The sequence below is a fragment of the Chinchilla lanigera genome, unplaced genomic scaffold (genome assembly GCF_000276665.1).
Source record: "Chinchilla lanigera isolate Chin_1 unplaced genomic scaffold, ChiLan1.0 scaffold00036, whole genome shotgun sequence".
NCBI lineage: Eukaryota > Metazoa > Chordata > Mammalia > Rodentia > Chinchillidae > Chinchilla > Chinchilla lanigera.
In genome coordinates this window covers 19715627-19743595 of record NW_004955437.1, presented here as the reverse complement: position 1 = coordinate 19743595, position 27969 = coordinate 19715627, and the positions used below count along the sequence as shown (strand labels likewise).

At 57.3% G+C, this 27969-nt stretch overlaps 2 protein-coding genes across 9 annotated transcripts in view; one reads left to right on the top strand and one right to left on the bottom strand.

Annotated features, from left to right (window-relative positions):
- The window catches only part of Cdh23 (cadherin-related 23), a gene marked incomplete at its 5' end in the record, with an annotated part of 360927 nt that overhangs the window by 301123 nt on the left and 31835 nt on the right, over positions 1 to 27969 (top strand).
- LOC102005300 (chromosome unknown open reading frame, human C10orf54) lies at positions 168 to 27130 on the bottom strand. Of its 2 annotated transcripts, none has more exons than XM_013516838.1 (7): positions 26926 to 27130; positions 16853 to 17284; positions 16215 to 16271; positions 11192 to 11299; positions 8104 to 8131; positions 7130 to 7326; positions 168 to 6972 (listed from the first exon to the last, which is right to left on the bottom strand). In XM_013516838.1, the coding sequence occupies exons 1-7, from the start codon at positions 27005 to 27007 to the stop codon at positions 6935 to 6937; spliced, it is 942 nt and encodes a 313-aa protein (XP_013372292.1). In that variant the 5' UTR covers positions 27008 to 27130; the 3' UTR covers positions 168 to 6934. The 2 variants fall into 2 exon arrangements, with proteins under 2 accessions (XP_013372292.1, XP_005390084.1); XM_005390027.2 differs by having other exon boundaries at positions 16853 to 17281; positions 26926 to 27128.

The following is a 27969-nucleotide window of genomic DNA, read 5'->3' as shown; positions in this document are numbered from 1 at the left end:
TGCACCCAGCTGCAGGGGAAGGTGAATCATCTGGGTCATTCCTCCAGCAGCACTTAGAGATGTGTCTGGCTATAAGTAACAGACACCTCACTATAGCATCATAAATCAGAATGCATTTTCTCACATCGACCTCTGGAGTGAGTTACAAACACTGATTTCAGGCTGAGTCATGTCAGAGTTCACATCTTATGGTTGTACAACAGCTGCTGTAGCACCAGCCCTCAGGTCAGGATTCACTCAAGGCAGACAGATGAAAAAAAGATAAAGAGGTATGCCAGTTACTGCTGCCCCTTTATCAGGAAAGTGAAAGATTTCCCTGACCCAGCCCCCAGAGTTCTTGGGTGTCTTACTGGCGAGTCGTGGGCCACACGGGCATGCTGCCTACATGGGGGGTTGGAAAAAATGGGGGACAGCATTGTCACAAGTGGCTCATTACTCAGGGCCAGATGTATTACGGCCCCAAACAAGAGCAGGACTCTGTTGGCAAGGAAGAGGCAGAGAAAAGATTGGAAGGCACTGATAGCACTGCCACACCCCCAGCCCCACCCCCACCCCCACAGCCCTAGGCTCCCCGGGGAAGCAGACATCAGAACGCACGTAGTTTCTAAGACCCTAAGATGTGGAGACCAGATCAGGCTTCCTTTTACCCCAGAATAATGGGAATTAGAGACAGATGAGCCCACCCTGGCCATCCACAGGATGGCCATGGGCTAAGCAGGCCCTGGAAAATGTGGGGTTGGTCCCATAGCCAGAGCTCCAAGCTGCTGGCCAAACCCTCTGCTGAGCCCTCCAGTGCCTGCTGTTCCAGGCCTGCCTCAGGCAGGGCCCAGGGTGCTGCTCCCTGGCAGAGGGAGAGGTGGGCAGCATCTGCCTGCCTTACCTCGGTTATCTCCAGGGCTGCTCCAAGGCCCAAACACCTTTGTGTGGGCAGGATGTGGGACGGAGCTCCCGAGCCAGTGCCTGGGCAGCACGTATGTGGCCTCCTGGGCTGCCTCAGGCCTGGGCTTTCTGGACTATAACACAAGCAAACAGCACCAGGGGCCAACGTGAAAGAGAGTCCTAGGAGGAAAACATTAATTCACAAAGAATATGTCCCCTCCTTGCTTTGTCCCGGCTTTATCAGTTTGCAGGGGAAATAATCTCCATTATTTGAATTTTGCAGGAGATACTTGAGTGAAAAATTGCTGCGATCACAGAATGTAGTTTGAGAAAACAGCACTAAGCTGCCTTTGATCATTCATTTGCTCATCCATTCATTCAGCCAGTGCTCCCCGGATGCCCATTTGCTGGGCACCAGAGATACTGGAGAGGTGAAGACATCATGGTCCTGGCCTGAAGGAGAGCAGCTGAGGAGGACAGAGGCCATGAGAATGCTCATGCAGGGGCCTCCGGCAGCAGACAGGGTACTGAGAAGGGCTGGGAAGGCTTTCCGGAGGAGGTGGCTCCTGGCTAATGCTTGTCAGACTTGGGTGGGGCCGAAGCTGACAGACAGAGGCCCAGCCATGATTGGCATCTGTCTCCAAGGAACACTGGACCCTTAAAGATTTGCTTCCCCTGGCCCAACCCTCACCTCTAGGCAGTGAACCCCTCAGGGCTGTGTGTGTCCTCAGGGAGCAGGAGGCAGCCAGAGCAAGGGACTTCTCTGCCACTGGGAAGATTTCTCTCGATGAATGTTTGAGGAAGGAGGATCCCAACCCTTCCTGAAGCAGCCAGAGCTACCAGGCCAGCTGCGCTGAGACTCCAGGGAAGGTCATATGGTCTAGTGGTGTAGGAGGGCCATGCTGCCCGCACAGATCTGTCTAGAGAAATCCCACAGGCCTGTCCCTGCACCTGTCCCCTCATTGCCATCTGCTGTGACCTTCCTGGTTCCAAGCGGGACCATAGGAGCAGCCCTCCCAGGGGACAGGGGCATGCAGGAATCATTCACCCATTCATTCATTCAACAGAACACTGAGGAGGCCTGAGCTATAGGCAGGGATGAGTTGGCCCCAGGGCTGCCTCCCTGAGCCTGCAGGGCTGGTGTGGGAGGCAGAGTTGACTCTCTAATGTGATAAGAGTGCTGGGAGCTTACAGCCAGCCATCAGGGAGGTTTGCTAGAGGGCTGTCATTTACACCCTTATCTTACAGGAGGAAGCCTGAGATTCTGCAGCCAAAAGCTTCCCCAAAGCCCAGAAAAATCCTGTAACTGAGTCCTCTCCCACCCTGTTTTTCTCCCTGGCTCCTCCCCCTACTTTCCTGAGAGCCGGACGTTCCTGCCACTCGCCCAGGCTGTCTCCACCCTGTGTCACCCCAGCCCAGAACAGCTGGGCACAAGAGGCATCCGGGCCAGCCCCAGGCCTGCCTCACAGTGATGAACAATGCCACTGGCCAGGGGAAGTCACTGCACTGCTCCTGCCCTTTAGCGAGCTCCAGGCCAAGGCAGGATGCCCAGACTCGGGGAGAGAGGTCTCAGTGGCTATGGAGGCCCCTGCGGGAGGAAGCGCTGGCCCAGAGAGGAAGGACACAGAGGCAGCAGGGAGGCCAGAGCTGGACCCCAGCCTTCTGCATCTCAGCAGGGGCTGGGAAGGGAAGGAGAGCCCGACACAGGCTCCCTGCCGCGCAAATTGAAGCCAATAAGAAATGCAGTCCCAGATAACAAACACTGGCTTCTCAGGCTTGTGGGGACCTACAGAGGTCACCTGTCCACACAGAGGAAAAGAGAAGCTCCCACTACTCACTGCTGCTACACGAGGCCCCAGCGGTGGTCTCGTGATAGTCTGTGAACTGGATACATGGCCCTGAGCAGCTCAGCACCTGTCTTAGTGCCGATCGTTCTTGTGTTGTTCAGCCTGCTCCTTCCTGCTTCTGTTTTCCCTGGCTTACGCTCAGGAACCCCTGCCTGGCCCTTTCCCTGCCTGGGGGCCTTCCCGCCCAGCATGGGCAACCCGGAGCCCTGCCCGCACCCTGCTTCCAGCAGGACATCCTGCAGCTGCAGGACAATGCACATTCAGAGTTTCTCCATGAGTCCCTGGAGCTCAGTGGTCCCCGAGGGATTCTCCCTTCCCCATCTCCTGATGCAGGCAAGCAGGGTGCACGGGCACCATGCCAACCAGGAGTCTCATGGCTTCCTGGCCTCCCACCAGGGGGCTGATGCAGAAGGAGACGCGTGTATGAGAAAGCTCAGGTCAGGCAGGGCACAAATAGCATTTTAGTGTGGAGGGAGGTGGAACCATGGACTTAGGGGCACAGATTCATCTCTCAGGGCTCTGGTGTGTGCTTCAAGGTGAAGGCCTTGCCAGGCCCCGACTTATAATGCTATTCAGTGAAGGGAAGGAGCACAGGCCTGGGAAGCAGGAGACCCAAGCATTAACCCTGCCATTCACTTGTTTTGACAAAACATAGGTCTTTCAGAACCTTAGTTTCCCAATGCATTAAATGGGGAAAATGAAGCCTCCCAGGACTGAGGGCAAGGGGAATCCAAGAGGTAACACAGGTGAGAGTTTTGGAAGCCATACCCAAGATGTGGCACACATACTGCCACTTCCTTTCCTACACCCAAGGCAGGCATTGCTAGCTGATCCCAGCACTTTCTCACTAAGCCATATTAATACATCAGAATTCCTCTGAACATATATTTCAGGAGGTCATACCTGTAAACCAGAACTGAGAAACAAAATGAAGCATCTGTCCCCTGGCCTATGCAAGCTTTGGGCATCATTGCCATAGAGAAGATCCTGCCAGGCCCAGAGGAAGTGAGAAACCCAAGATAGTCAGAAGCAGCCCTGACTGATATGAGTGGTCCGGGAACAGAGCCCTGACATCCTGGTTCAGCCCAACACCCAGTGGCTATGGATCAGTTATCAGCTCTGCAATCAAGTCCAAAGGCCCCATCCTCCCAGAACTCAGATGCAGCATTTGTGAGGGGTTGGTGGGGAGAGAAGTGACCAGGCAAAGCAGGGGTGGTCCAGACAGCCCGTCCTCTCTGTGAGCTCAGACAGCTGCTTGCTGGGCTGAGACTTTTATCAAGAGAGTTTTGCACCCAGTGTCCTGGCAGACAAGCCGGTTCCTCTTTTATCTATTGTGGTTCCTTGAGCAATTCTTAGCCCAGTCCCAGGCACGGCCAGGTCAGCTTGAGAGGGCTCCAGCTGACACCCGGAAAGCCCTCCTGCAGCAGGCAGGGCTCCGGTGCCCAGACTAGGGGCAGTGATAGCCCCGCAGGAGCACCCCCTGAGGAAGACCAGGCAGCAGCCTTCTGCCCCAGGCCCTGAACTGCTGGGGGGCGGGGGGTTACCTCTGGACAGGCAGCAGTGAGGGCAGCCCCAGGGTTGGTCTTCTGAGATGCAGGTCCCAGGGGTTTTGCACACCCATGGTAGGGCCCATCACCATTGGACAGGGGCACCCTGACCAGCAGCAGCTACCAGGGGCCCTAGGTTGTGTTAAGCAGCACCCCCTGGGCCAGCAAACCTCTCCCAAGGTAGCCTCCAGCCCCTGCCCCTCCGCTTCTCCCGAGGACACCTTAACTGGATGTGAATATCCTGAGCTGGGTAAGACAGCCACAGTTCCTGACTGTTCTCGTAACAATGAGTAAGTTCCTAATGGCATAGATGTCCCCCAGCCCCACCCCCCGGGCCTACTGAGAGTGGCAGGAAGCCAGTACCCTGGGAGCCTCCCTGTTAAACAGCAAACTTCCTCCCAGCCCTGGGCTGCCTGTCCCGCCTTGGAAGCTGCAAGTTCATGCCCCTGACTCAGTCCCATGTCCTCCAGCCCACAGCCACCAAGGATGGCCTCTCAGAGGCCCTGCTATCCTGGTGACATGGAGAGCTGTTCTAGTACCCTGCCTATTCCCAGCTGCAGCAAGGACGGTGTCCGTGGGGTGGCAGCAGGCAGGGCCCTGGTCATGGATGAAGATGGAGCCTGGAGCTCAGTAAATTTCGCCGAAAACAGGAAACCACGAAGCCCAAGATACATTCACTTGCAAGGGTCAGAGCAGAAGAGTGCAGGAGGAAGCAGGGCAGGAAGTGTGGTGGCTGTTCCGCCAGGGGCCACCTCCCTTCTGCACACGACAGCAGCCAGGCCCAGGGTCTGGCAGCAAAATTCATAGAAACTTGTCTCTGCACCTGAGACAACCTGCCCATGCCAGCCTGCCCAGAGGGTAGGCCACACGCCTCCTGAGCTGGGGGACCAAAGTGGTCTGTGGCTTGTCCCTGGACCCTAGGGTAGCACAGTCCTGCCAAAAAATACACGTTACCTCCCCACTCCTGCCCAGGGGCCCCCACAAGCTGGGAGAACGGCTGGCTCTCTCTGGGGTACTGCGTAATAGCAGCAGGTGGAATATAAGAAGGGACTCTGGGCACAAAGCAGGAGCCAGCACTTGGTGTCCCTCCTGCCGTGAGGTCTGTGCTCACTCTCTGCTCACGGACCCCAGCCCCGGCTCCAGGCACGGCAGATGCGCCCCACTCCATGACCTATGCCAGTGGGCCTGATCTGGGGGCATGGCTGGGGACTGCAGCCCCAGCTGCTCCCCCTCCCCAGCCCCCGCCCCAGCCCTAGGCTTAGCAGCCTTCTCCACCTGCATGCTGGCCCTGAGTCCTTGCCTGCAGTCCTGGTTTTCAGTCTCTGCAGAGTCAGCAGAGGCTGCGGGGCCCTGAATGCCCACACCGGCACGATGCTCTCCACGGTGCCCAGGGTTTGGGGGCTGGAGGGGAAGTGCCCAGCCTCCCCACCCTCTACCCCAGGTCTGTCCCATGCTTTAAACCCTTCAATGGCATTTCCACAGAGGGCTCCTTTATGAGATACAAAAACAAACCCAGGTCACACCCTGCCATGGGAGACTCCAGTAGGAGAGTCCAGGGGCTGAGCAGAGAGAAGCACTTCTCTGTCCTGGTCCCACCCCCAACTCGAGGTGAGAGCTGAACAGAAGCCCAAAGGCTGGGAGTGGAGGAGTCCCCAGCGCTCTGCACATCAGAACCAGAGCCACATAGATCTGGTGCTTCCAATGCATGTGCCAGCTTGCATCTGTTGCCCATACAGTTTTTAATAGCACCCCCTTTAGTACTCGCGCACGAGACATTATGCAGTCACCCTTACTGGTGCCCATGCTGAGCCCTGGAGCAGGGGATGTGGAGGGCGGGACTCTGCTCTCACTTCCCCAGCAGGCCCCGCCCACCTCCCTCTGGACCATCTGCCATGGGTGGCACAACCTCTGGCCTGGCCTCAAATTGCCCAAGATGCCAGTTGGCTCACAGTGGCCACTGTGCCCACTATGTACTTCCTGCTTCAGAGCCTCTGGTCACTGAGCTCTGGGGACCAGAATGCAGGCAGTGGGAGCCCTAGATGTATAACCTGTTGACAGATCCTCAGACACTGCCAGAGGGAGGCAGCTCCAGGAGCCCCAGTGGCTGGGGACTGGCAGGCCCAGCTCCAGAGCCCCCATGGGTACAGAGAGTGAGGCCAACAGAGAAGCAGCCGTGGAGCAGGGGACAGGGCAGCCAGGCCAATCCCAGGGGGCAGGAATCTCTCCTCCTCTGCTCCCCTGTCTCGTGCTTAGGAGGGTGGCACTGGAAGGACCTGCCCAGTGCCTACCTTGTCCTGTCTGTGCTGCCAAGACCCAAGACTCCTTTCTCAGGGAAAGAGGCTGACAAAGAGCTGGAAATCTGGGGACTTCTTAGGATGAAGGTCGTTTGGCATCTGTAGGTGGTAAAGTTCAGGCCTCAGGGAACCCAGCACCCTCGCATCCTTGGGGCATGGCTGAGCAATCCAGCATCTTCTCCTCTCCCCTGCATAGCATCCAGAAGGTAGAAGGTCCAGGCAGTGGGGCTAAAGCAGAGTCTGGGCTCAAAGCAGGAGGATGGAGGCCAAGCCAAGGCCAGGGTGAAGGGAGCCAGTCACAGGGCCGGCCCTGGCTCCAATGCACCTGCCCAAATCCAGCCAGCATTGCCCACTGTCCCTAGCTGGCTTAGATGACATCAGAATGTGGGGAGTCTGGGACTGGCTCTGCAAAAGAAAGGAGATGCAGGGTGAACAGGGGGTTCTCTGCCCACTCACCCCAACCCTGCACCACGAGGCTGTGAGGACTTCCCAAGGAGGGACACCTTAAGACTTCGGGGCTTGGAGTCATGCCCTTGAGGGTCAAGGTCACAGAAGTACTCACCCAGGGATGGAAAGAAGATGTCCCCAGGACCCGGAGGAGACAGAGGCGTGTTGGGCTCAGACAACAGGTGCCGCCCAGACTCAGACGGCTGTCGCTGGGCCATGTAGGTCAGAGGGGGCCTGGCCTTGGCCTCAGGCATCCCCTGGGGAGGCGGAGAGACCTCAAAGCCGGGGTTTTCAATTCCCTGGGTAATGGCACTAGAGAAGCAGAACGAAGGTCACCTGCGCTGCCGGGATGGCATGCAGCTTCTGCTCCTCCTGCCGCCCCTTTCCCCCTCCCGTCCCCTCACCCCAGGCTGCAGGCAAAGGCATGGGCTGTGCTCTGCCCCTTTCTGAGCTCAGGGCACCTGGGCAGCCACCAGACTGGCCACCATTCTTCCCTTGGTCTGACCATCACTGCATGGCCAGAGGCACACCCCAAACACCAGCCTCAGGTGTTCAGGGCCATGGTGAATGGCTTTGGAGCTGAGTGTCCCTAGCGCTCTCTGAACTGAGTGGACGGGTTCTCTTCTCTTCCCAGTTGAGAAGGGGACAACCTGTGAAGGTCCCCTCAACTCTGAGATTCTGGCAGGATCACAGACCAGACTTCCTTTGACTGTGTCTTGGAAATTGTCCTTTCAAACATGCGGAGGGGCGCTCAGCCCCTTGGGACAGTGGCTGAGGTTCTGAGTGTGGCTCATTCCTGTGCTCGTCCTCTGGGCCAGGATGCAGCCAGTCGCCAGCCCAGGGTACAGGACCCACACTCCCCTACCTTCCCTGTGCCCGACCCGCCACCCTCGCTGGTGCCCTCCAGCCTGGGGATCCTGCAGGGGAGGAGCCACCTCTCAGGCTGGGATGGGCTTGCTGCCCCTTTGAGCAGCTCAGTGCCTGTTGTCACCCAGGGGCAGGTGCTAGGTGGCTGAGCAGAGGCCCTGCTGCACAGAAGTATCTCTTCTGGCCTGTTGGCCTTGGTGAGTGTGTCTCTGCGGGCCTTACCTGTCCATCCGCACCAGCTCCTGTGCACCTAGGGACAGACAGAACCTGGTCAGAGGAAGGAAGGCTTCCCTTGACAGCACCCCCGCCCCGCTGACAGAGGCCCCTCTCGGGGAACCCGTCTAACAGCCCCTGCCCTGCCAGGGACTCCACTGCCGGTGGGCGGCGGGGGGCAGATTTGTGGATGAGTGAAACTCAGCCTCTCTTCTCCAAGTGCACGCAGCGTTTGCCACCAGGAAGCCCAAGGCGCCCCACACTTTCCCCCATGGCTCAATGACACAGACCCTCAGGATTTAAGGTCAACCAGAAGCCTGGCTCCTGAGTTTGCAAGCTGTGGTTTCCTGTTTGGACACTTGCCTGGTTCTGGACTTCAGCCATGACTTAAGGGTGGGGTCTTCAAGGTCATTTCCTAGTCAGGAGGTCCTCTCTGCCCTGTCCTCCAGGCTACCTAATAGAGGTGACATGTCTCGGGGAGGCTTAGGGGACCAAGCATCTGTCACTTCCTAACTGTCCCACTCTCTACTCTTCATTCACGGTGGGGCGGCCTTGGCTGACTCTAGGGGTTCCCCACCCCCCAAACTGGCCACCAGCCAGATGTAGGGGCCCCCAGCTTCCCTTTCCTTGCAATGCCTCGTCTTCCTCCCGCAGACCCTACTCACTTAAAGGAGCTCTGCTGCTGGGGGCAGATGGGGAAATGGGGTGGGGGAGGGGCGCTGCTGAAGAACGAACTTGAACTCAGAGAAGTGACACCGAGTTCCTGAAATCTGTAGAACTGTGACTCCCGTTCACAGGGGCTGCTCCGTGTCAGGCTTCATGCGTGTGTGCAACGTGTGTATGTTCATCTCGTCCTCTCCACCACGTCTGGGGTGAGGATGTGGGTCCTAATTTACAGCTGCAGAAACTGAGTCACAATCTAAAGTTGGAGAGGAGTCCAGGCCCAGGAAACTGTCCCCCTCTGTGCCCCCAGCCCCGTTTTTTCCTTTTGCCCCGAGTGTGGCTCATTCCTGAGCATCTCCTCTAGGCCAGGATCCCAGCACCTTCCCGCCAGAGCACACCTGGCACATCCCCGACCTGCCACCCACTCTGGTAGCCTCTGCCTGCACCCCGGGACTCAGGGCCCTTTCTATTCCTGCACCCCCAGGGCAGCTGCTTCTTTAGAACGTGCATGGGGGGAGACGGTCCCAGGCTCCCCCAACCTCCATTTTGCAAATGGTGTGTTTCACATTTCATGTCTCTGTTCCTAAGTCTGAGATCAGACGACAATCTTTCATCCTTTTAAAATTTTCTGTTGGAGGGAGAAAGGGGACTGATCCCAAAAGCATTTTTATGACAAGATAAATAATTGTTCCTGCTCTGTTACTGCACACAGTGAGGAGGCGAGGGCTAGAGACGTGGCCAGTGGCTCCAAAACAGTGTCACTTAGAGCTCCAGGGGCACATGGAACATGGAGCACAGCACACCCCTAATTAACCACTGCACTCACACACCCCCTCTCAGTCCAGTTCTCCTGTGTCTTGGAGATTGGGACCCTCCCAGGAGCCCCAGGGGCCAGCACTTGGCCTGAAGGTGTCACAGTGCGAGGAGTAGAACCATCCCGCCCCCATGTCTGCGGGACACCTTCTAGTGTTGTGACTGTCCTTCCTATACCCCTCCCCCTGCCCAACGGGAGCCACTGTCGGAGGGGAGGCTGCCAGGAAAAAGCACAGGGGAGACACACACACATACACAGACACACACAGACACACACACAGACACACACACACACACACACACACACACACACACACACACACACACACACACACACACACGGCGTCCTCCACCCAGGACGTATTTGTTCTCCAGTCCTGTTCCCTGTTCTGGCCACATGACGAGGCAGCGTTGTGGTCTGGAGTGAAGGGCACAGAAAGCGCCTCTGACTCTGGGAGCTGCGGGGCTCCCTCCTTGTGCCCTGCCGGCCTCAGGAGAGCAGCAGCTCCTGGCTTCCTCTTCTGCTCTCACCCCATTACCTGCCGCCCCACCAGCTTCAGGACTCCTGTGGGTGGGCCGTGAGGTTTGTGATAGGAATAGGGCAGCTCTGAGAGCAAGAGGCAGGTGGCTGAAAACCTCGAGGGACCCACTGTGGGGCTCTAGGCTGGGCCTCGGGAAGGGTGTGGAGTAGATAGAGGCCAAGGAGATCAGGGATGGCCGGGTGACAGCAGTCCTCCCTCAGTGCCTCCACAGCCAGGCAAGGGCCAGAGGCAGGGAAGGGGCCCCCAGGGTCCCAGGCTCCTACCCACCTACCCTTGGCAGACTCGGGCTCCCAGGCAGGGTCAGAGGATCGAAAGAGGTGCTGTCACCCAGAAGGAGGGTGTGAAAGGTGTTTGTGGCCAGGATCTTGAAGCCTGGCTTCACCGCTTATTTGCTGAATGGTTTCTTAGGCAAGTTATAAAATGTCTCTAGCCTCAGTTTAATCATCTGTAAAAGGGGAAAAGAGTGGAACCAAGTTCTGGGGGCTGTTCTGTGTTTTAAGTGAGCAAATGCGTGTGCCCGGCTTGGCATAGAGCCTGGCAGAGCAGCCCCATCTGCTAGGGCCTGGTGACCACTGAGCATCTCATTATGCAGTTCAAGCTGGCCCTGAACTCACTGTGTAGCCTAGGCTAGCCTCAAACGCATACCTATCCTCCTGCTTCAGCCTCCCAAGTGCTGGCATTTCAAACATGAGCGACTACACCTGGTCAAAACTTACGTTTTTGTCATAGGACTTGCTACCAATTACAAACAAACCCACCCACACATGAAAGTAGGTACCCAAAGGATCTTTGTCTGAGGGGCAGCGTGTTTATAAACTGGTATGAGGTGTTCCTATTACAGTGTGTGATTATTCATTCATTCAACAGGTGTTTTCTTTATTGATGGAACACCAATCCAACACTGCCTGGGAGCCACAGTAGCTGCCAGGCACTCAAGCCTGGTCCCTTCTTTTCACTCCTTGCTGGGAATGCAGCAAGGAGCAGAGACGCAGTGTCTGCTGGGTGCCTTTGCTGACCAGGAGCTAGGCTGGATATGTCACATGCATACAAACCCACACACCCAGCACACAGGTACTCACGGCGGTGCGAGGCTGCTTGCCTCTGCTTGTAGACCAGGAGCAGGATGAGGGGCAGGCAGAGGATTCCTACAATGCAGGCACTCGTGGCCAGGGCCGCAGCTGTGATGTCTGTAGGAGCAGAGAGATAGCCAAGGTGAGGCCCCATTCCCTCTGCTCCTCCTGCGGGGGGAAACTGAGGCCCAGAGAGGGGAGGCTAGATGGCAGAGGACCCACATTCACCCAGGGGCCCCAGAGCACAGAGAAGCCAGACTTAGACATGCGGCAGCCACAGGGAGGAGAGCGCAGACTTCTCACCCCACACCCAAGTGACAGCTGGACAACCCAGGGCTACGGGTTGTCCCTGAGAAAGGAAGCAGGCCCTTCACAGGCCCTAGGCCACAGAGCTCAAGGTCAAAGGATGAAAATGTCTTAGAAATAGACAGCGGCGATGGCTGTACAGCACTGAGTGTGATTCAGCTGCATGCCACTAAATGGTACCCTCGAAGATGGGTCAGGGACACTTACGTTGTACAGTCATACATCTTACCTCAATACAAAATAAACAGCCCCAGCCACCCCCTGGAGGGACTCTAGCTGTAGGCCCCTGGAAACCATATTAGGCACGGAGGAAACATACTTGGAACAACAAACTACAGAAATGTTCATCTTTGTCTGACACTTTTAATTTTTGTTGTTGTTTTCAGGTAGAATCTCACTATGTAGTTCAGACTGGCCTTGAGGTCACTATGATTGCTCAGGCTGGCCTTGAACTCACAATGTCACCCAGGCAGGCCTTGAACTCACAGCAATCCTCTTGCCCCAGCCTGCCAAGTGCCGAGATTACATCAGGCACTACCAGCCCTGGTGACATTTTTAAATTTTAAATTACAGAAACCAAAAGACAAGTTAAAAAAAAATTCAAAAGTCTCCTCCTTAGCCTCCCCTCAACCCACTCAAGGGATCATAGATTTCCGTAGCCCCTCATGTGTCCATCCAGACCCATGATCTCCCTGTGTTTCTGGCAGATATGGACCATCTGGTAACTGCAGTTCCCACTGGATGGGTCCAGCGTGGACATCCCTGTGTGTGGGCACAGAGCCACCTCACCCTGCTCAGGGCTTTACCACACACAGCTCAGCCCAACTGGGCGAAACGTCCCCACCAGGCAGCACCTCGTTGCTTGTTTCCTTCCCCCACATAACGTGAGGGAGCAATACGCTCCTTACATCGCATTGCTGCCCACTCAGGCAGATGCTTCTGGGCGTCAGTCCCCAGCACTCGAAGTGCTGGGCCAGAGTACGTGTGGGTTTTCTTTTAGGCTGTTGCTAAATTGCCCTCAGAAAAGGTTGTACCACTTCTCGGTCCCAGCAACATGGGGGTTTGATTTATTTCAGTCCATCTGCTGACTCTAGGAGTTTAGCTGGGAACAGAAGAGCCCTTATAACCACAACCAGCGTAGACACATTTCCTTCCCAATTTGAGCCTTTTCCTGGGCCAAAAGACTGCTGGGATACCTCATCACCATTGTCATCTTCACCCCAGAGAGCTTTGGGGATAGGATGGGCCATGGTCTAAATGTGGCTTCTGCACTTTATTTGGGAATAAAGGCCATTTTTATCTCATCGTATGGCAAAGCAACACGGTGGTGTAAACAACTCGCAGGGGGTTTGTTCACATGGCAGAAGAGCACAAACAGTTTTCAAGCACTTCAGAAGTCTCCATCCGAACAGGAACAGTTGCTAGGCTAATTACAAAGCGAGCTCCACTCCACATTAAAGCAGGTTCCCTGCAGGTCTTACCAAGGCTGCATTTGAATGTAGAATACTGAAAGTAAAAACATGCTATAACTAGGTACTGCTTCGGTGCTGCTAAACCTCATCAAAGACCTCACTGGGGGCAATATCTGAGGAGCTGGCTGCAGAGTGCTTTTCTCTGGTTGTCATGGCAGGCCTCTTCCGACTTACTATGCAATATTCGGTGCAGTTCTCCAGGTGCTCACTGATTCTGCCTGCCTGTGAGGCTTGGCCAGATCTTCCTGCCTGACTCATGTCCCCAGGAGTGCTCCCCTCCTCTTGCTGGCAGCCCCTCCCGGAGATCAAGACTGAGTTTTGCTCTGAGAGCCTGGGTTTTCCTTATAACGATGGCTGAGAGTTGAGACTGCGGCAAGGGACAGGGCTTTGGGGACTGGTCTGTGGGTTCAGCCGTCATCTGAGGCTGTAGGCATCTCTGCAGAGCCCAGCCTGGCCACAGCTCTCCCCAGGCATAGCCAGGGCACCTCCTAGAGAGAGGGAGCCTGCTTGATCGCCATCCAGGCCAGGCTCAACTGGGCTTTATCTAGCGCTGCCAGTTTCCCTGTGGGTACGTGCAGAGGAAGGAGCTCCCTGCTAGGTCAGTGGAAAGGGACAACAGAGTAGAAAACCCTGAGCAACAGGAGCTGCCTGGGGACTGACTTCCCTGGCTTGCAGCACCCCTGCTACTTCCCCTACCTCAGGCCAATGGGCTTTGACTTTTGCCTGGCCTAGCTATTCTCCCATGTCCCAAAGAGAACACTCGAGAGACTCAGGCTGAGGTTAGAGAAGAAAAATTCAACAAACTGCCTGGCTGGCAGCATCGTTCACGGATCAGGTGCTGGGCTGCTGTGGGGCACGGTCTTCGAGCGAGCAGGGGCTGGGATCTTTCCAAAGTGACAAGCCCCCAGCATCCAGCTCTAGGGTCACGTGGGTCATCGGGCAGATGTCTCCAGAATCGTTAGGAAATGGGACCGCTTCCACTGTATGCTACCATCCACCTGCCGTCCTGCCTTGGCACAGGGGATGGGTGAGCGGACTCGGGGGTCAGGGCCAGAAGTGTGCACCAAGAGGCAATAATGGCCCACATGCACAGGCACCTACCATGGGCCAGGGTGGCTCTCCAAATTTCGCATGTGCTAGATGCCTCCTGTGAGCCTCATAAGCACCCTACAAGGCAACACTATTGCGATCACCAGTTCCCCTGAAGGATGAGCACAGTAAGGCACAGAGAGGGTTGGCAGCCTGGCCGACGTCAGGGTCTTATTCCCACCACTTCCTGGCACCTCTCTTCACTGCAACCCACTCAGGTTGCAACCATGGCCCTCAAAGACTTTTCTTTACTAGTTGCCAACATGTTAAAATTGAGAGTTCCTATAAAATCGACTTTCTAGCTCTCCTTGATAAGTGAGTGGCACCAGCAACCCTGGGCCCCCACCCTGACGCACTGCAGCTGGACCGACCTGAGGCACTCGTGGAGGTCCTCACCGTCACGACTCTCTTATGTCCGAGCTCCCTGGCCCTGGGCACACAGCAGCCCCTTGGATAGCACTCACTGCTGCCTCCGGGGCAGAAGAAAAGGAGCGCCACTGCTCTGATGCCCAGTGGGGAAATGGTACCCAGCGGGAGAACGCGCTGCCCAAAGCCCCACCCCCTCCCAGAGTGCGCCAGGTTTCTCCTCATCCGGAACTGACTCTGCCTCGGTGCCAAGAGTTTGGAAGAGGACATCTGAAGTCACCAAAGCCATGCCCTTGTCCTCAGTTGTGGTGGCAGAAGCAAGCATGTCCCTTTGGTCTTTAAGAAGCCAGGTCACTGGAAGGAGCGGGCAGAGGGAGGTTTCACAGCTCTGACAGGTGAAAACCCTGAGCATCCTGGTGGTCCAGTTCAAGGTTCCTGCCTCCTGCATGGGCTCTAACTGCCCGGGACTTCCCAGCGCTCCTCCCCTGAGCCTCTTTCCTAGCCTCTCCGTGTCCTGTGTTGTACCTGGTCTCTCCAGCAGCATCCCCTTTGGCATCTCGTGTTTCTGTTCCCCAGACTGAAATCACATGGCTTATTTTCAAAGTCGGGCTGACCCTGGGGAGGCAGCTGGCCCTTGGGCAGCATGCACAGTCTGTGAGGCTAGCTCTCTGACATCCTTGGCTCTGGGTCTGAGAGACCCAGAACAAATCCCTTCACCTGCCAGAACCTGGGTCTCCCTGCCTGTGACGCGGGGCTGTGGTGGAGGTGACAGTCTGCAAGTGCCTTGCAGCTCTGCGAGATCTCAGAGGAAGAAGTGGGACTGGGCATTTGCTCAGAGCGAAGGTGCTGTGAGGAAGTGACCGCCATGCGTGCCCACCAGCGAGCTGCCCTGTCCGACACGCATGTGTGCGCTAGTCATGAGCCGCCGCGTGGGAAGGAAGTGGCCATGCAGAGGGAAGTGAGGACAGCACGGTGGCTTATGCCAAGGTGACCCTGAGCTCTGTGAAGGCCTAGCTCGGGCTGAAGTGCACACTGTGCTTGCTCTCGGCCGTTGTTTGTTGGTTTGGAAAAATGGGTTGTTGGAGTAAAGTCACCGCAGCCTTCGAGTCAGGGCTTGACTGAGGGCTGCCGGTGGGCTGGCCTCATTCTGCCTCAGGCCCTCCTGGATGTCCTCCCAGAGGCCTCAGCAGGGGCTAGTCTGCACAGATGCCTCATGGGTACCAGGTTGGTAACAGACAAGGAAGCCGGGACCTCTCCACTCAAGAGCAGGGCATCCAACTGGCCTGGCCTGTTGTCCCCAGGCTGCTGGGCATTCTCACCTGACCTGAGCGCCCGCCCCACCTCGGACCCTTAGAGCCCCTTCTCCTTAGAGGCCCCTCTCTGGGCAAACACCGGGTGGCACCACCCACTGACCTGTTCATGTCCCTTCTCCCCTGGAGCTGGAAAGAAGGGGAGCCGGGCAGCGCCAGAAAGGCCCAAAGCCAGATCCCAGCTGTGCCCTGGCCTCTGTGGGTTGGGGCAAGTTACACCACCTCTCTGTGGCTGTTTCCACGTCTGGAGAGTGAGGCTGGTCATGCCTGCTGCATGAGGGGGTGGCCCTTTGGGGTCCGGAGCAACTGGAAGGCGAGTGGGGTTCTGGGGCTGCAGCCAAGGAAGAAGCAAAGGGATGGGAGCAGCAGGGGTGGTGGGGGATCCCGCATGCAGGGTGATGAGGTCAGAGGTCAGCAGGGGGTCAGGGTCAAGGATGAGGATGAGGACAGAGGACAGAGCACCCAGAGAGACAAAAGGATGGGCCTTACTGTCACTGTCCTCGGGGGAGAACGGGTACATAATGCATTTGGACGGTGCCTCTTTGCCTGTGGGAGCAAGGAGAACAGCTGTTACAGGGTGTCGGGCCCAGGAGGCCAGGGAGGCTTGTCCAGACCAGCGCGCCTCATCCATGACAAGGATGCATGCTGGTGCCTGCCCAGCCAGCAGGAGCCTGCACACACGTACACACACATGCACGCATGTACACACACACCGTGGCATGTTCTCGCCCTGGCCATTCTCACCCCCGGGTAAGCAGGGACCCACGGCACCCACACCCCTGCAGCCTGCCAGCCCCATGTTCCCAGCAGGACACGCATTCCCAGAGGGAAGTTAGCCACCCACCTCGGGCCTGCACCCTCCACGGCCACAGTATCGCCACAAGGGGGTCACACGCCCAGCCCAGGCCTGTGGACCCCTCAATGAACGAGTCCCGTGGTCACAATCAGGACCACACGCGCCCCCCATCTCACCAGCAATTGCAAGTCACACCCACAGGCGGCCTCCCTTCCCGTACACATGCGCGGGAGCAGCAGTGTCACAGCGTGGCCACACACTGTCCAGCACAGCATCGCACACTTGCACAGCTGGATTCATGGCATGCATTGGGGGTGCGTGGGCGCCTCACCTCTCTGCACCTCTAGCTCGATGGCCCCGTGGACCCTGCTCTCCGAGGTGTGGTGCCGCACCTCTACCACAAGGCAGCAGTACAGCCCGCCGTCCCACGTGGTCAGGTTGCGCATGGTGATGGAGAAGTTGCCGTGGTGATCGGAGGTCGACTCCAGCCCGTGTTTGTGGGCCAGGTCCTGGCTGGTGTTGGCAGCCTGGTGGCTTCCGTGGTGCAGGTGGAGGTCGTGAAACGTGAGGTTGCGGATGGGCCGGCGCTCCGAGCACTCCTTCATCTCGCTCCGCGTGCTGCGGTACCAGGTCTTGTAGAAAGTCACATCGTGCCCTTTGGACACGGGGCCCAAGAGCCTGCAGGTGAGGGTGACATTCTGCCCCTCGGGACACACATACCGGGAGTATGGCGTGGCCACCTTGAAGGCTGCTACCAGACCTGCTTGGAGGAGGAGAGACTGTCACCTGCCTGCCACCCTCACAGTGCTACATAGGACCCTTGGCCTTGGCCACTCCCCAGCGGCAGGCCCTGGGCACCGGCAGAGCATGTGCACGCGAAAGCCCGGTGCCCTGGGAGCTGATGGCCTGCATTTTTAACCCTGTGGGCAAAGGCAACCCAGGGCCAGGCTCCGGAGCACTTGGAGAAGGAGGGCAGCGGCCTTCTGGGGACAGTCAGGGCACTGCTGGAAGGAGGAAGGGTCTGTGGACTCGATGGACAGATGGAGTTCAGCGAGCGGAGAGTGTCTCCAGGCAAGGTGGCAGGGGAGCTGGGGCTTCCGGGGACCCAAGGCACCCAAGGGACAAGGCTGGGAACCTGGGCTCCACCTGTTTCCTAAGCCCATGTCCTAGTTTTTGGAGAGTTTTGTTTGCCTGGTTTTCGATAAGCAAATGAAGCAATCTCCAGGCCCTCTTTTTCATTCATTTTGGTTTGTTTTGATAGAGGGTCTACGTAGCCCAGCTTCAAACTCATGGCAATCTTCCTGCCTCAGCCTCCGGAGTCCTGGCATTACAGGGGTGCACCACCACAACTGCTCCTCCTGGCCCTCTTTACCCATTCTTCCAGCACTCAACCATGCTGAGGCCCCCGAAGCCTCAGAAAAGAGAACACCAGGGTGGAGCCCTTGCTCCTCTGTCTGGTGACATGAGGCTCAGTTTCCTCTCCTGTGCTACCCACAGCATCGTAAGGACCAAGTGAGGGAAGGCTGTGGACGTAAACGCAAATGCCCGCTGCAGACCCTGCGGGGACAGCTGTGCACCCTCGGTCTTTATTTCATGCCATCCGGGCCATAGCAGAAAGGGAAGGAGGGCTGCCAATATGCACAGAAGCCAAATGGCTCTGTGCTCTCCATTGCCCCAGCTGGGGGCGTCACGGAGACCCTTAGCCAACAGTGGTGAACCACTGCACGTGTTCTTTTTCTTTTAGAACAAAAAATGTTACTGTACAAGTTATTCTTTCTAAACTCAAACCTCGGTGTTCAGGTTTCATTGCAGTGTTGGCACTTTGCGATAAATAAGTGGGTTTGGGGTTGCCCTTTGGGCACTCATCTCTAAAGGGTTCTCCATCACTGCCCAGGAGTCTAGACAATGCCTTCTCCTCCTCCAGATGTCCTTGCCCCACCTCAGAGCCCGGGGCACTTGGCAGCAGGCTGGGACCCGCCAGGAGGACAGAAAGCCCAGTCAAGAGGGAGGGCGCCTAGAGCAGCTTCTGTAGTTGGACCAGGCTGCTCTGGAGTCCAGCAGCTGTGAGTCACTTAGACTCTGGGCTTTAGAATCTTCATCAAAACCCAGAAATGGAAATATCTACCTGGTAGAACTGAAGTAAAGATTAGTAATGGTTTACATGAAATGTTCAGAAAGTCCCTTGCTAGTGGTTGGTGTTTGACACCTAGGAACTACAGGGATCTCTGATTATTCAGCAATTCAAGAAACATTTCCTAAGAGTGGGGAAAAAATGGAATGGAAAAGCCAGCTTCAAACTTTCTCACTAAGGTGTGAGTGACTGATAGCAGCTTGTCTTCTAACCTTGGAGTGTATCAGCAGAGGCAAAGCCATGGCCCCAGAGTGTCTGCAGGAGTAGAGTTTTAAACTGTCAGCACCTCTCCTCACTCTGTTCACACAGGAGAGGGAGCTGTGTCTGGGAGCCCCAGGTTTTGGGAAAGATATTGCTAAGGTGGGCAGATTTCAGAACTTCTGGGTGCCGCTCTAGGCAGCAACCCAGGCTGAAGGGGAGGTGGTCTGGCCGAAGCTCCAGTTTGTCTGAACTCAGAGCCCAAGTACTGGGCCTGCAGAGAAGCAGGACCCGGTCCGGTCTGCCGGAAGATGATGTGCTTCGTGCAATGCAGAAGGCTTTGTGCATTTCTGATGAGCCTGCCAGCAAGGCGCTCTGTTCAGTCCCCTTTCACTGATGAGGAAACCAAGGCCCAAGCCCATCATCTGAAGGGTCCCCAATGTGACCCTCAGGCTCAGCACAGAGGTGACCACCCACAGAAGCCTGGCAGAACCGGGGTGATCAGCTGTCCCCTGCTGCCCCCACCCCCATCCCGCAGCAGGCTTGGTACACCAGACCACCTGGCAGTGCCCTGCTTTGCCCATGCCAGCTGGACTTCCCTCCCTGTCATGGGCCGGGACGTGGCTGTGCCAGGCACTGGCAGTGAGGCCTGAGAGGGAAAGGGCTCTCTTGTGCTCCCTGGAAGGACCATGGCCCACACACGGAAGCCTGGTGCATCTCCTGGTACCCACCTGGGAGCTCCCACCAGCACCTCTCCTCCCAGCACCCTCTGCCAAGTACAGGTCCAACAGTGCATGCCCCATGCATCTACACACCAGGGGCTCTCAGGAGGGTGGCTCAGCAGGGCCCGGGGCTGCAGGCCAGGGCTGGGTGGAGGGGACAGGCAGAGGGGAGTGGAGGTAAAAGCAAGAAGCAGAGCACAGCCAGGTACGGTGGTGTGCGCTTGTAATCCCAGCACTGGAGAGGCTAAGGCAGGAGGAGCACTGAGAGTTTAAGGCCAACCTGGGCTGCATAGTACGACGCTGTTTTAGAAAACCAAAACAAAAATAAGCAGTAGAGCACAGAACCAAACTGGTGAGAGCAGAGGCACCAAGGAGGCAGAGGCAGGTGGCGGGTGGCTGGGTCCAGGCGACCGGGAGCTGGGCAGGGCCCCGGGCTGACAGCCCTCTGGGCCCAAGCACTGGTGCCCATGACCCCAGCCCTGCACCACAGCAGTGAAGAAGGGACCTTCGGCCCTGGAGGCACCTTCCTTGAAAACCCGCAGGGGGACACAGAGAAACAAGATCTGGGGACAACAGGAAGGGGGCATTGCTCAATCCCTGACACCCCACACACAAACACATACACACGCTGCCCACCACCCCACAGCACCCTGAAGGACTTCTTCCCCTTTTAGAAAAGGAGAAGCTGCCCTGGGGTGCAGATCTGGGGGTGGGCAGGGGCACTGGTTCAGTCTCCAGCAAGAGGGGCCAGAGAGGAGTGGACCTGGCGTCTTCAGGTTCTTTTCCTGGGGAGGGGAGGGTGGAGGCCCCAAAAAGTCTCCACTCTTGTGTCTGAGTTTCCAGCTGTGGCAAGGCCAGTGTGGCCCGTCCTTGGGGAAAACAGCGGAGAGGTGTGCGGTGGCGGGGGGAGGCAGCCGGGCCCATGCCTGCGCCACTCACATTAGCAGGGAAGCATCGCCTGCCTGGAATTATAATTATTTGGCGAGAGGATGTTGCTTATTGTCAGGAGCAGATCCTTTTGGACACCTGGGTCATTGTTGGAGGCCAGGGAGAGTGGGTGGGGAGGAAGGACTCTGGCTCCAGGGTGGCCAGGAGCGCAGGGGCCAGGAAGATAACCCGGCCCATGGCTGTTCAGCTAGTGGGCTGCTCCTGGGGCCCAACCTTGCTCCCAGCCCAGCCCCTACCTTCCAGTGGGCAAGGCCACAAGAGCACCCACATGACAAATGCCAGGAACCAGGAAACTCCAGTTCTCAAGATTATGACTCTGGTCTGAACCCTGAGCTCCCTGGGCCCCAGGGCCCACTTAGCTCTGCAGCCTTGCTCTGTGGCCTTGGACGAGTCCCATCTTTCTCTGATCCTCCCTGTCCTCTTCTGCACTTTAGAGACACCCCAGGGGCCTCACACAGAGGCACACACACCTGTAATCCAAGCCTTCTGGGAGGCTGAGGCAGGATGATCACAAATTCGAGCCCAATTAGGGAGACCCTGTCTCAAAATAAAATTTAAAAAGGGCTGGAGATGTAGCTCAATGTGAAGGCCCTGGGTTCAATCCCCAGTACCAGAGCAGGGAGAGGGATCTCATGGTTTGCGGCCCCTGACAGCTCTGAAGTGCTGTGCACAGGAAAAGGACTGTCTTATGACTACTTATTTAATTCTCCTAACCCTCCCCAACAATATAGGTGTTATTACCCCTATTTTTGTTTGTTGGGGTTTTCTTTGGCTTTTTTTTTTTCTGAGACAGGGTCTCCCTGCGCAGTTCAGGCTGGCCTGGAACTCACTATGTAGCCCAGGTTGGCCTCAAACACACAGCACTCCTCCTGGCTCAGCCTCCTGGGTGCTGGGATTACAGGTGTGCGCCACCACACCAGGCTTTCATCCCTGCTTTATAGATGAAAAAACAAATTTAGAGAAGTCAAGTGACTTTCTCAAGGCCACACAGCACTCTGTGGCTGAGCTGAGATCCACACCTTGGAACAGGAAGTGCCCCCCCCATGGTGGGCAGAGTGACACTCATCTCTCAACTATTTAGAGAGAAGGAACTGACTCTGAGTTGACCCCTGCTTCAGACCCAAACAGAACACATCATTTTTTCATTCCACAAATACTTAGCAAGGTTCTAACATGAGCCAGAGACTGGGGAGGGCAGAGTTTGGTCACTGCTTGGAATTTAGAGCTGTGTCTGCAGCTTTGGAGCTGAGGCGCCTCGGCCACAGATGAGACGCTACCTCTGGTGACATTTCTGCCCCCACAGCAGGGGGAGAGGAGTTCACACTGGGCTCTCACGTCTTTGGATGTAAGTTTTCGCGACCTCTGCCTCTTTCCATGCAGCAGGCCCCTGTGAGCTGCCGTGGGCGTGCCTGGGGTGCGTGTGTGAGAGTGGGGTGTGTGTGGGAGTAGACAGGCTTGTATATGTTCTCTGACCCGGTGTAAGCTTTGCCCCAGTCACCAAGGCAACGCCTAGCCTTGGGAGCTGGGTCCCCAGCTTGATTAGCCAGGCCTGGGAGCCCCACCCAAACAGCCAATCTCTTCCAGTAAACAGCTCAAGATCACCCTGTAACCGCTGCTCTAGATGAAAAGGGCCTGGCCCCTGGCTTCGCAGGCCACTCCAGGAGGCACGGGACCTGCTTCCAGCTCCTGCCAGGCTCCATCCCCAGCACTGTCCAAGACGCACAGCATGGGGGAAACAGAGGCAGGGACCCTTGGGACCAGACTGTCACTCTAAGAAAGGAAGTGCCCCGGGACGCAGGCAGAGGGCTGAGGCCAGCAAGTCTGCTCAGGGGCTCTCCGGCCAGTGAGGACAAAGGGCATCTCAGATGTGTTTATTGATACCTGCCCCAGCAGGAAGTGGCCATTCACATGGACAGAGGAGGCCCGGAAGGGGAAGTGGGCTCTATGGGAGGAAGCAGCACTTCCAGCACCTTGGGAAAGTGTCTGTGAGGCGGGGACAGAGACTCCTGGGAGTGCCTGGGCATTGGGCCAGGAGTCCTGGCCGGGGAGGCTTCTCAGAGTTACTCCATTGCAGACTCGGGCCTCCCTGAGGAGGACTATGCGCCACAGCACAGGCGGCTCCAGCCAGCTCCCTTGGGACCCATGCAAGTCTCCTGTCCCCAGTGCAGGAGGCTCAGAGGTGGTGACGGTAGTAGCTGCTCTGTGCTGTGCATCAGTCTAAGCACTTTTGCACAGGTGACTTCATCGCCCCCACTCCACCCTGAGAGGTAGGTGCTGTAACCAGCTCCATCTTACAGATGAGGAGGCCTGAGCACAAATAGCTTAAGGAGCTTGCCCAGAGCTTCACAGTAAGTGCCAGGTCAGGATTTGAACCCAGGCCTCTAGAGGTCTGAGGCCATCTGACTGCTCTCTGTGGACTAGAGAGAGCTGGGCACCAGCTGGAGGCCCCGCCTCCTTCCCACAGATGGACAGATGGATTGGCCAATGAGAGTCCAGCTTGCCAAGCAGCAGCTACTACTTGCGTAGTTTTACTTTTGGTTTTACATTAAATAAGATTGAATCATATAGAAAGAAGGTTAATCCCTTTTCAGTTCTCTCCCGGTCCTGATTACATCAAAGAGAAAGTCCCAGTTTGATGGCACTATGCCTCCAAAACATTTCTTGATCACTTGCTAATCTCCTTTTCTGTTTTATCAATATTACTACTGTATTATTTCCCAAAAGACAGCAGCAGGCTTCAGATTCAGCACCTTCCCCAGGCTAAAGTTTCCAACTAGCATTTAATACCCTTATTTGGTTTTCCTATTATGTGCTTTAGTGACTTTGATCTATTTATGGTAGGTGATACTGGCTTTCCACTTATGACAGTGATATAAAGTTTCCTTTTGAAATCTACTTACTCAAACAAAACAATGAGTAGAGTTAAAAAAAAAAAAAAAAACAGTAGATACCATGATGGGCAGATAGGGCAGAAATCAAAAAGGTAATGAGCACAAGAGTTCGGGAAACACCGCTGTGGAATTACCCTTCAGGAGAGCTGTTGCCAGCTGGGACCCTGTCACCCAGCCTGCCTGCTGCAAGACCGAGAGGAAGTGTGTGTTTAGGGTCCCCTGGGGAGGAGCAGCAGAGCTGAGACTTGACCCCTGTTCTCCTGGGAGACAGGATTCTGAGACGGGCGAAAGGAGCTGGGCCTGCACAGTCTGCAGAAGAACAACTTCATTTTGGAATCACTGGTGGCCAGGAAGGTGGTCACTGCCTTGCTCTTGCGGGATGCCCAGCCGCAGGTAGACTGTGGACATCAGAGGCAAGAAAGACCCCATGGAGATGCAGAAACCCTGAGCCAGGCTGGCCTTGAACTCGCAACGTCTCTGTCTCTTTGAGAGGAGGAACAGCAGGCACCTCCCTGCACCCTCAGTCTCTCCCTGCCTCCAGGCGCCTGTGGGGGACAGGACCCGACCTGTGCCCATGGCTTCCCCATGCCTCAGGCACTCGCAGGCCCTGTAGGCAGCGAGATGCTCAGTCAGAAAGCCACTGGTATGTGGTCCCCAGAAGCCAAGAAATAACCTGTTACTCCACATTCACCAGGTCAGGTTCCCCAGCTGAGCACACTGCCTCCAAGGGAGGGCTACAGAAGCAGGGGACTTGCCTGGGATGCTGAGGAACTTGCCCAAGGTCACAGAGCAGTGAATGGCCAGTCTGGGATTTGAACTCATATACAACTGACTCCCAAAGCCCAAAACACGGGCTGTACAGAAGCCCTGGCATGCAGGATGCTGCCTAGGCCCCCTTTCTACTCTGTTCCCACCCAAGTGTCCCATGTGGAGGCCACGGCCATGCCAGGGGACCCTTTGCATTGGAATCCACGGCACTGACCCCTGGCTCACCCTTGTCTGATGAGGCCAGGCTGGGCCTGACACAATAGCTAACTTAGAACATGGGGCTCCAAGCTTGGTAGATAGGGCTCAGACACTGCCAACGGGCCCATGGGCTCTGAAGACCCCTCCTTTCCTTTCTCCTGCCATGGCTAAGACCCCACACACTGCATATGCGGGGATGACCCCTTGCAGCTCCCCTGAAGTGCACCCCTGCCTCAGCCACCCTGTCACAGGAAGGTCAGGCCCCAGCAGGGCCCTGGGCAGCTTGGGGCTAAGAGAAGCAATCAGGTCAGCTCACTGAGGGGCTCCTCAGTATTCTGGCCCCTGGGGGTCCCCTGGCAGTGGGTAGATGCCCCTCTTGCCCATGGACTGGCCCCAGGCTGCTTCTCTGCTTCTGTCCATCCCTGGTGAGGAGTGGGCCAGGGATTGCCTAAGAGCTGACCACTGTTGTGTCAGGGGCTTGCAGGTCTGGGTTATGTAACAAGGCCCACGCCTCGCAGCAGGAAGGGGAAGCTGGATCACCCCTCCCTAGCGACCGTGTACCCCCAGGGGCTCGAGTATGCTGGACCCTGAGTTTGGGACTCCTGAGTCAGCTTTGAGGACAGGGTAAAGAGAGTAGACAGGTCCTGGGGAAGAAGGGGCTGTGGCTCCTTTGGGGACCACTGGGTCCTGTCCCCCAAGGTGCCCCGCTAGCCATCCTGTCCTGCACCAGGCCCAGAAAGGGTTGTCTTCACTGGCTCCGGGCTCCTGAGCACCTAACACCACTGCCATCGCCTCGGTGCTGGCCTGCCCTGGCCACTCTAACTCACCTTCCGGCCATAAAGGCTTTGACTTGAGTGACCATGCCCAGGGCACAGTGTGCCGAGGTTACAGTTAGTGCCCAGGCCAGGGGGAGTCTCTGACTCCTTTCGGTGGGGGCAACTTGGAGCAGCCCTAGCTGCCTGCCTGAGCTGGGCTGGCAGGAGGTGGCCCTTTGACACCCGCATAGTTCAGACACCAAGGCCCCTGAGAGGGAGGGCTCCTGGCTGTGAAGGTGAAACCTGCCAGGGCTTCTGGGCTCCCCTCAGCCTCTCTGCAACTGGAAGCTCTACAAGCACGTCCTACACCCTGCTTCTCTAGGACTCAGTTTCCCAAAGTGGGGCTGCTGAGCAGACAGAAGCCCAGCTACATATGGGCAGAGAAGGGGCAAGAAAACAGGAAAGGCCTTGTGCAGTCACTTGGGTGGGGGGCCAGGTAGGTGGCCCTCCAGGGTGGGAGCTTCCTGCCTGCAGCCACCCCTGCTCCTTCTGGAAGCCTCAGGGCTAGGCCGCCCCACTCTCCTCCCCCACCCCACTTTCTCCCTCCTGCTGGGTATCATCTTTTTTATATACATACTGGGACTCAAACTCGGGACCTTGAGCTTGCCAAGCAGGTGCTTGTGCCACTGAGCTATCACCCTAGCTCCTAGGTGTCATCTTGGGAAGCGTCTAGGTTAGGGCTTGGGCAGCTCTGTCTGCTGGGTGTGGGGTCCCTCCTTATGAGAAGCCCAGGCCAGAGTCCTGGTGCTGAGATATCAAGCTGCCTCAGACATCCTGCTTATTTTTAGGGTGTCTCCCTCTGATCCCATCTTCCCCTTGCTTCTCATCCTCTGACTGCCCATTGGGTCCTTGTGCCAAGCCCTCCACCTCCATCCTGCCTCCCCGCGTGACTCACGCTTTCCCTGGGCCTTCCCCGTAAGTTTGGATCCCAGGCTGCCTGCCAGACCCGCTACCCTGGAGATTCAGCTCTCAAGCTCTGGACAGGCAAGAACCAGAGGGACCGCCACCACCACCCAGCCCCTGTGTCCTGCCCGGGATGCCATCTGGGGCCATGGCCATCGGGACTTGAGCTTTCGCACTTCCCCATGTGGAGGTTCTGTCTGAGCTGAGGAAACTGAGGCTGCAGAGATGCCGTGTTATCCAAAGACAGAAGGGGTGAGGCTGGGCTGGAAGAGGGCACTGCCTCCTCCGCAGCCCCACACTGGTCTGAGCTGCAGCCCCTTAACAGGAATCCGCTGACCACTTAATCTGGCTGTGGGCAGCGCTGCCCCGTCTGGGAGTACACCAGTGCCCACCCTGAGCGGCACCCACCAGAGCTCAGCCAGGAGCGTCACCAGGGCGCAGGGCACCGGCCAAGGGCACCACACCCCCTGCACCCTCTGAGACTGGAGCCCTGAAGCTAGAGGGGCAGAGCAGTGCCACAGCTGTCAAAAGCGGGGCACAGACACTGGCACAGGCTGCACCCTCCCTACCCCTCCCCTGCCTTGCAGGAGCTACCTGTGCCCTGGGCTGTCTGGCCGAGGGAGGGTAGGACAGGCAGCCCTCAGAAGACTCCTTGCCTGTGGCCGGGTCAGCTGTCAGAGCTACGGAGTACCCGGTGCCCAGCGGGGACACTTGCGCACGCTGCCCAGCGGCCCGAAGCCTGCGTGCGGTGGACGGAGGCCCCAGCAGGTGGCGGGGACTCCCAACTGGCCGCCTCTCCGTCGCGCTGCCTCGGCGCCCGCGGACCTTACCTGGGGAGTCGGTCAGGAAGAGAGCGAGGAACAGGGGCCCCAAGCACCAGCCGCCGGCCTCCGGGACCGCGGGGACGCGCATGTCGCCGTCGGGCGGAGCGGGCGGCAGGTCGCAGGGGACGGGCGGGTCGCAGGGGACGGGCGGGACGCGGCCGGCCGGGGCAGCCTCCCGAGAGAGTGCGGAGCCCGCGCGGCGCGCGGTGGGGCGGAGGCTGGGGTCCCACAGCGCCCCCGGGCGGCCGCGGGCGGCACTGCGCCGGAGGTGGCGCGGGAGAGGAGGGAGCGCTGGGACCCACAGATCGGCAGTGAGTTTGGAAAGAGTGTGTCAAGCGCTTGCTGCCCTCCCCAGCGCTTTCTAGAGTTTTCTTACCGCTGTACAAAGTAAGGAGCAGATCTACGTCTAACATAGCATCATTATCATAGTTTGTGTCTGTCTTCAGCCACCCGGGGCAGGGACTGTGCGCGGCATTCCCCTGCCAGTGCCATGCTCAGCTTTGGTTGTGGAGTGAGTGAATCAGTCAATCAGTCAGTCAGTCAAATCTGACACTGGTAATGAGCTAAGCAAGCTGGAGTGGGCTTGACTGTGGACCCAGTGCCCGAGACCCTTTGAGTCTGCGCACACGTACCCACACACACAGAACTCCCATGTTGAATGCAGGTTGGGCATGTCCCTATCCCAGGACACGTGTGCAATATCTGCTAGTGTGTCCCGCGGGGTTCCCTTGAGCTCCCCAGCCCCAGGCCCCACTGCCCCTCGGCTCTCACCAGCTCCTGGCCCAGCTCCTCTCCCTCCCCCACATCCTGGACAGCTGCACCCCGTCTGGCCCTGTGGTATCACTCAGGCACCTGTCCTCTCCTACCCAAACTATGGCCAGCGCTCCAGACCCAGCTCAGGTCCTTCCCTCCACAGCATCCCTGGTCCTTCTGAGGCCCCCAGTCTTCTCTGTCCACACCCCCTTTTGGCTACCATACTGGCCTGAGGCTCCAACCAGCCTATTCTTGGTTGGGCTCGCCTGTCTTCCTAGCTTTTGGGGGACCACAGGC

Bases quoted from the DNA above. Each gene is read 5' to 3' on its own strand.
- LOC102005300 (XM_013516838.1), bottom strand. From the start codon at position 27,007: ATGCGCGTCCCCGCGGTCCCGGAGGCCGGCGGCTGGTGCTTGGGGCCC. The intron at 17,285-26,925 runs GTAAGGTCCGCG...TCCTCCTCCAAG, and splicing joins CTTCCTGACCGACTCCCCAG to CAGGTCTGGTAGCAGCCTTC. The intron at 7,327-8,103 runs GTAAGGCCCGCA...CTGCTTCTCTAG, and splicing joins GAGCTGGTGCGGATGGACAG to TGCCATTACCCAGGGAATTG.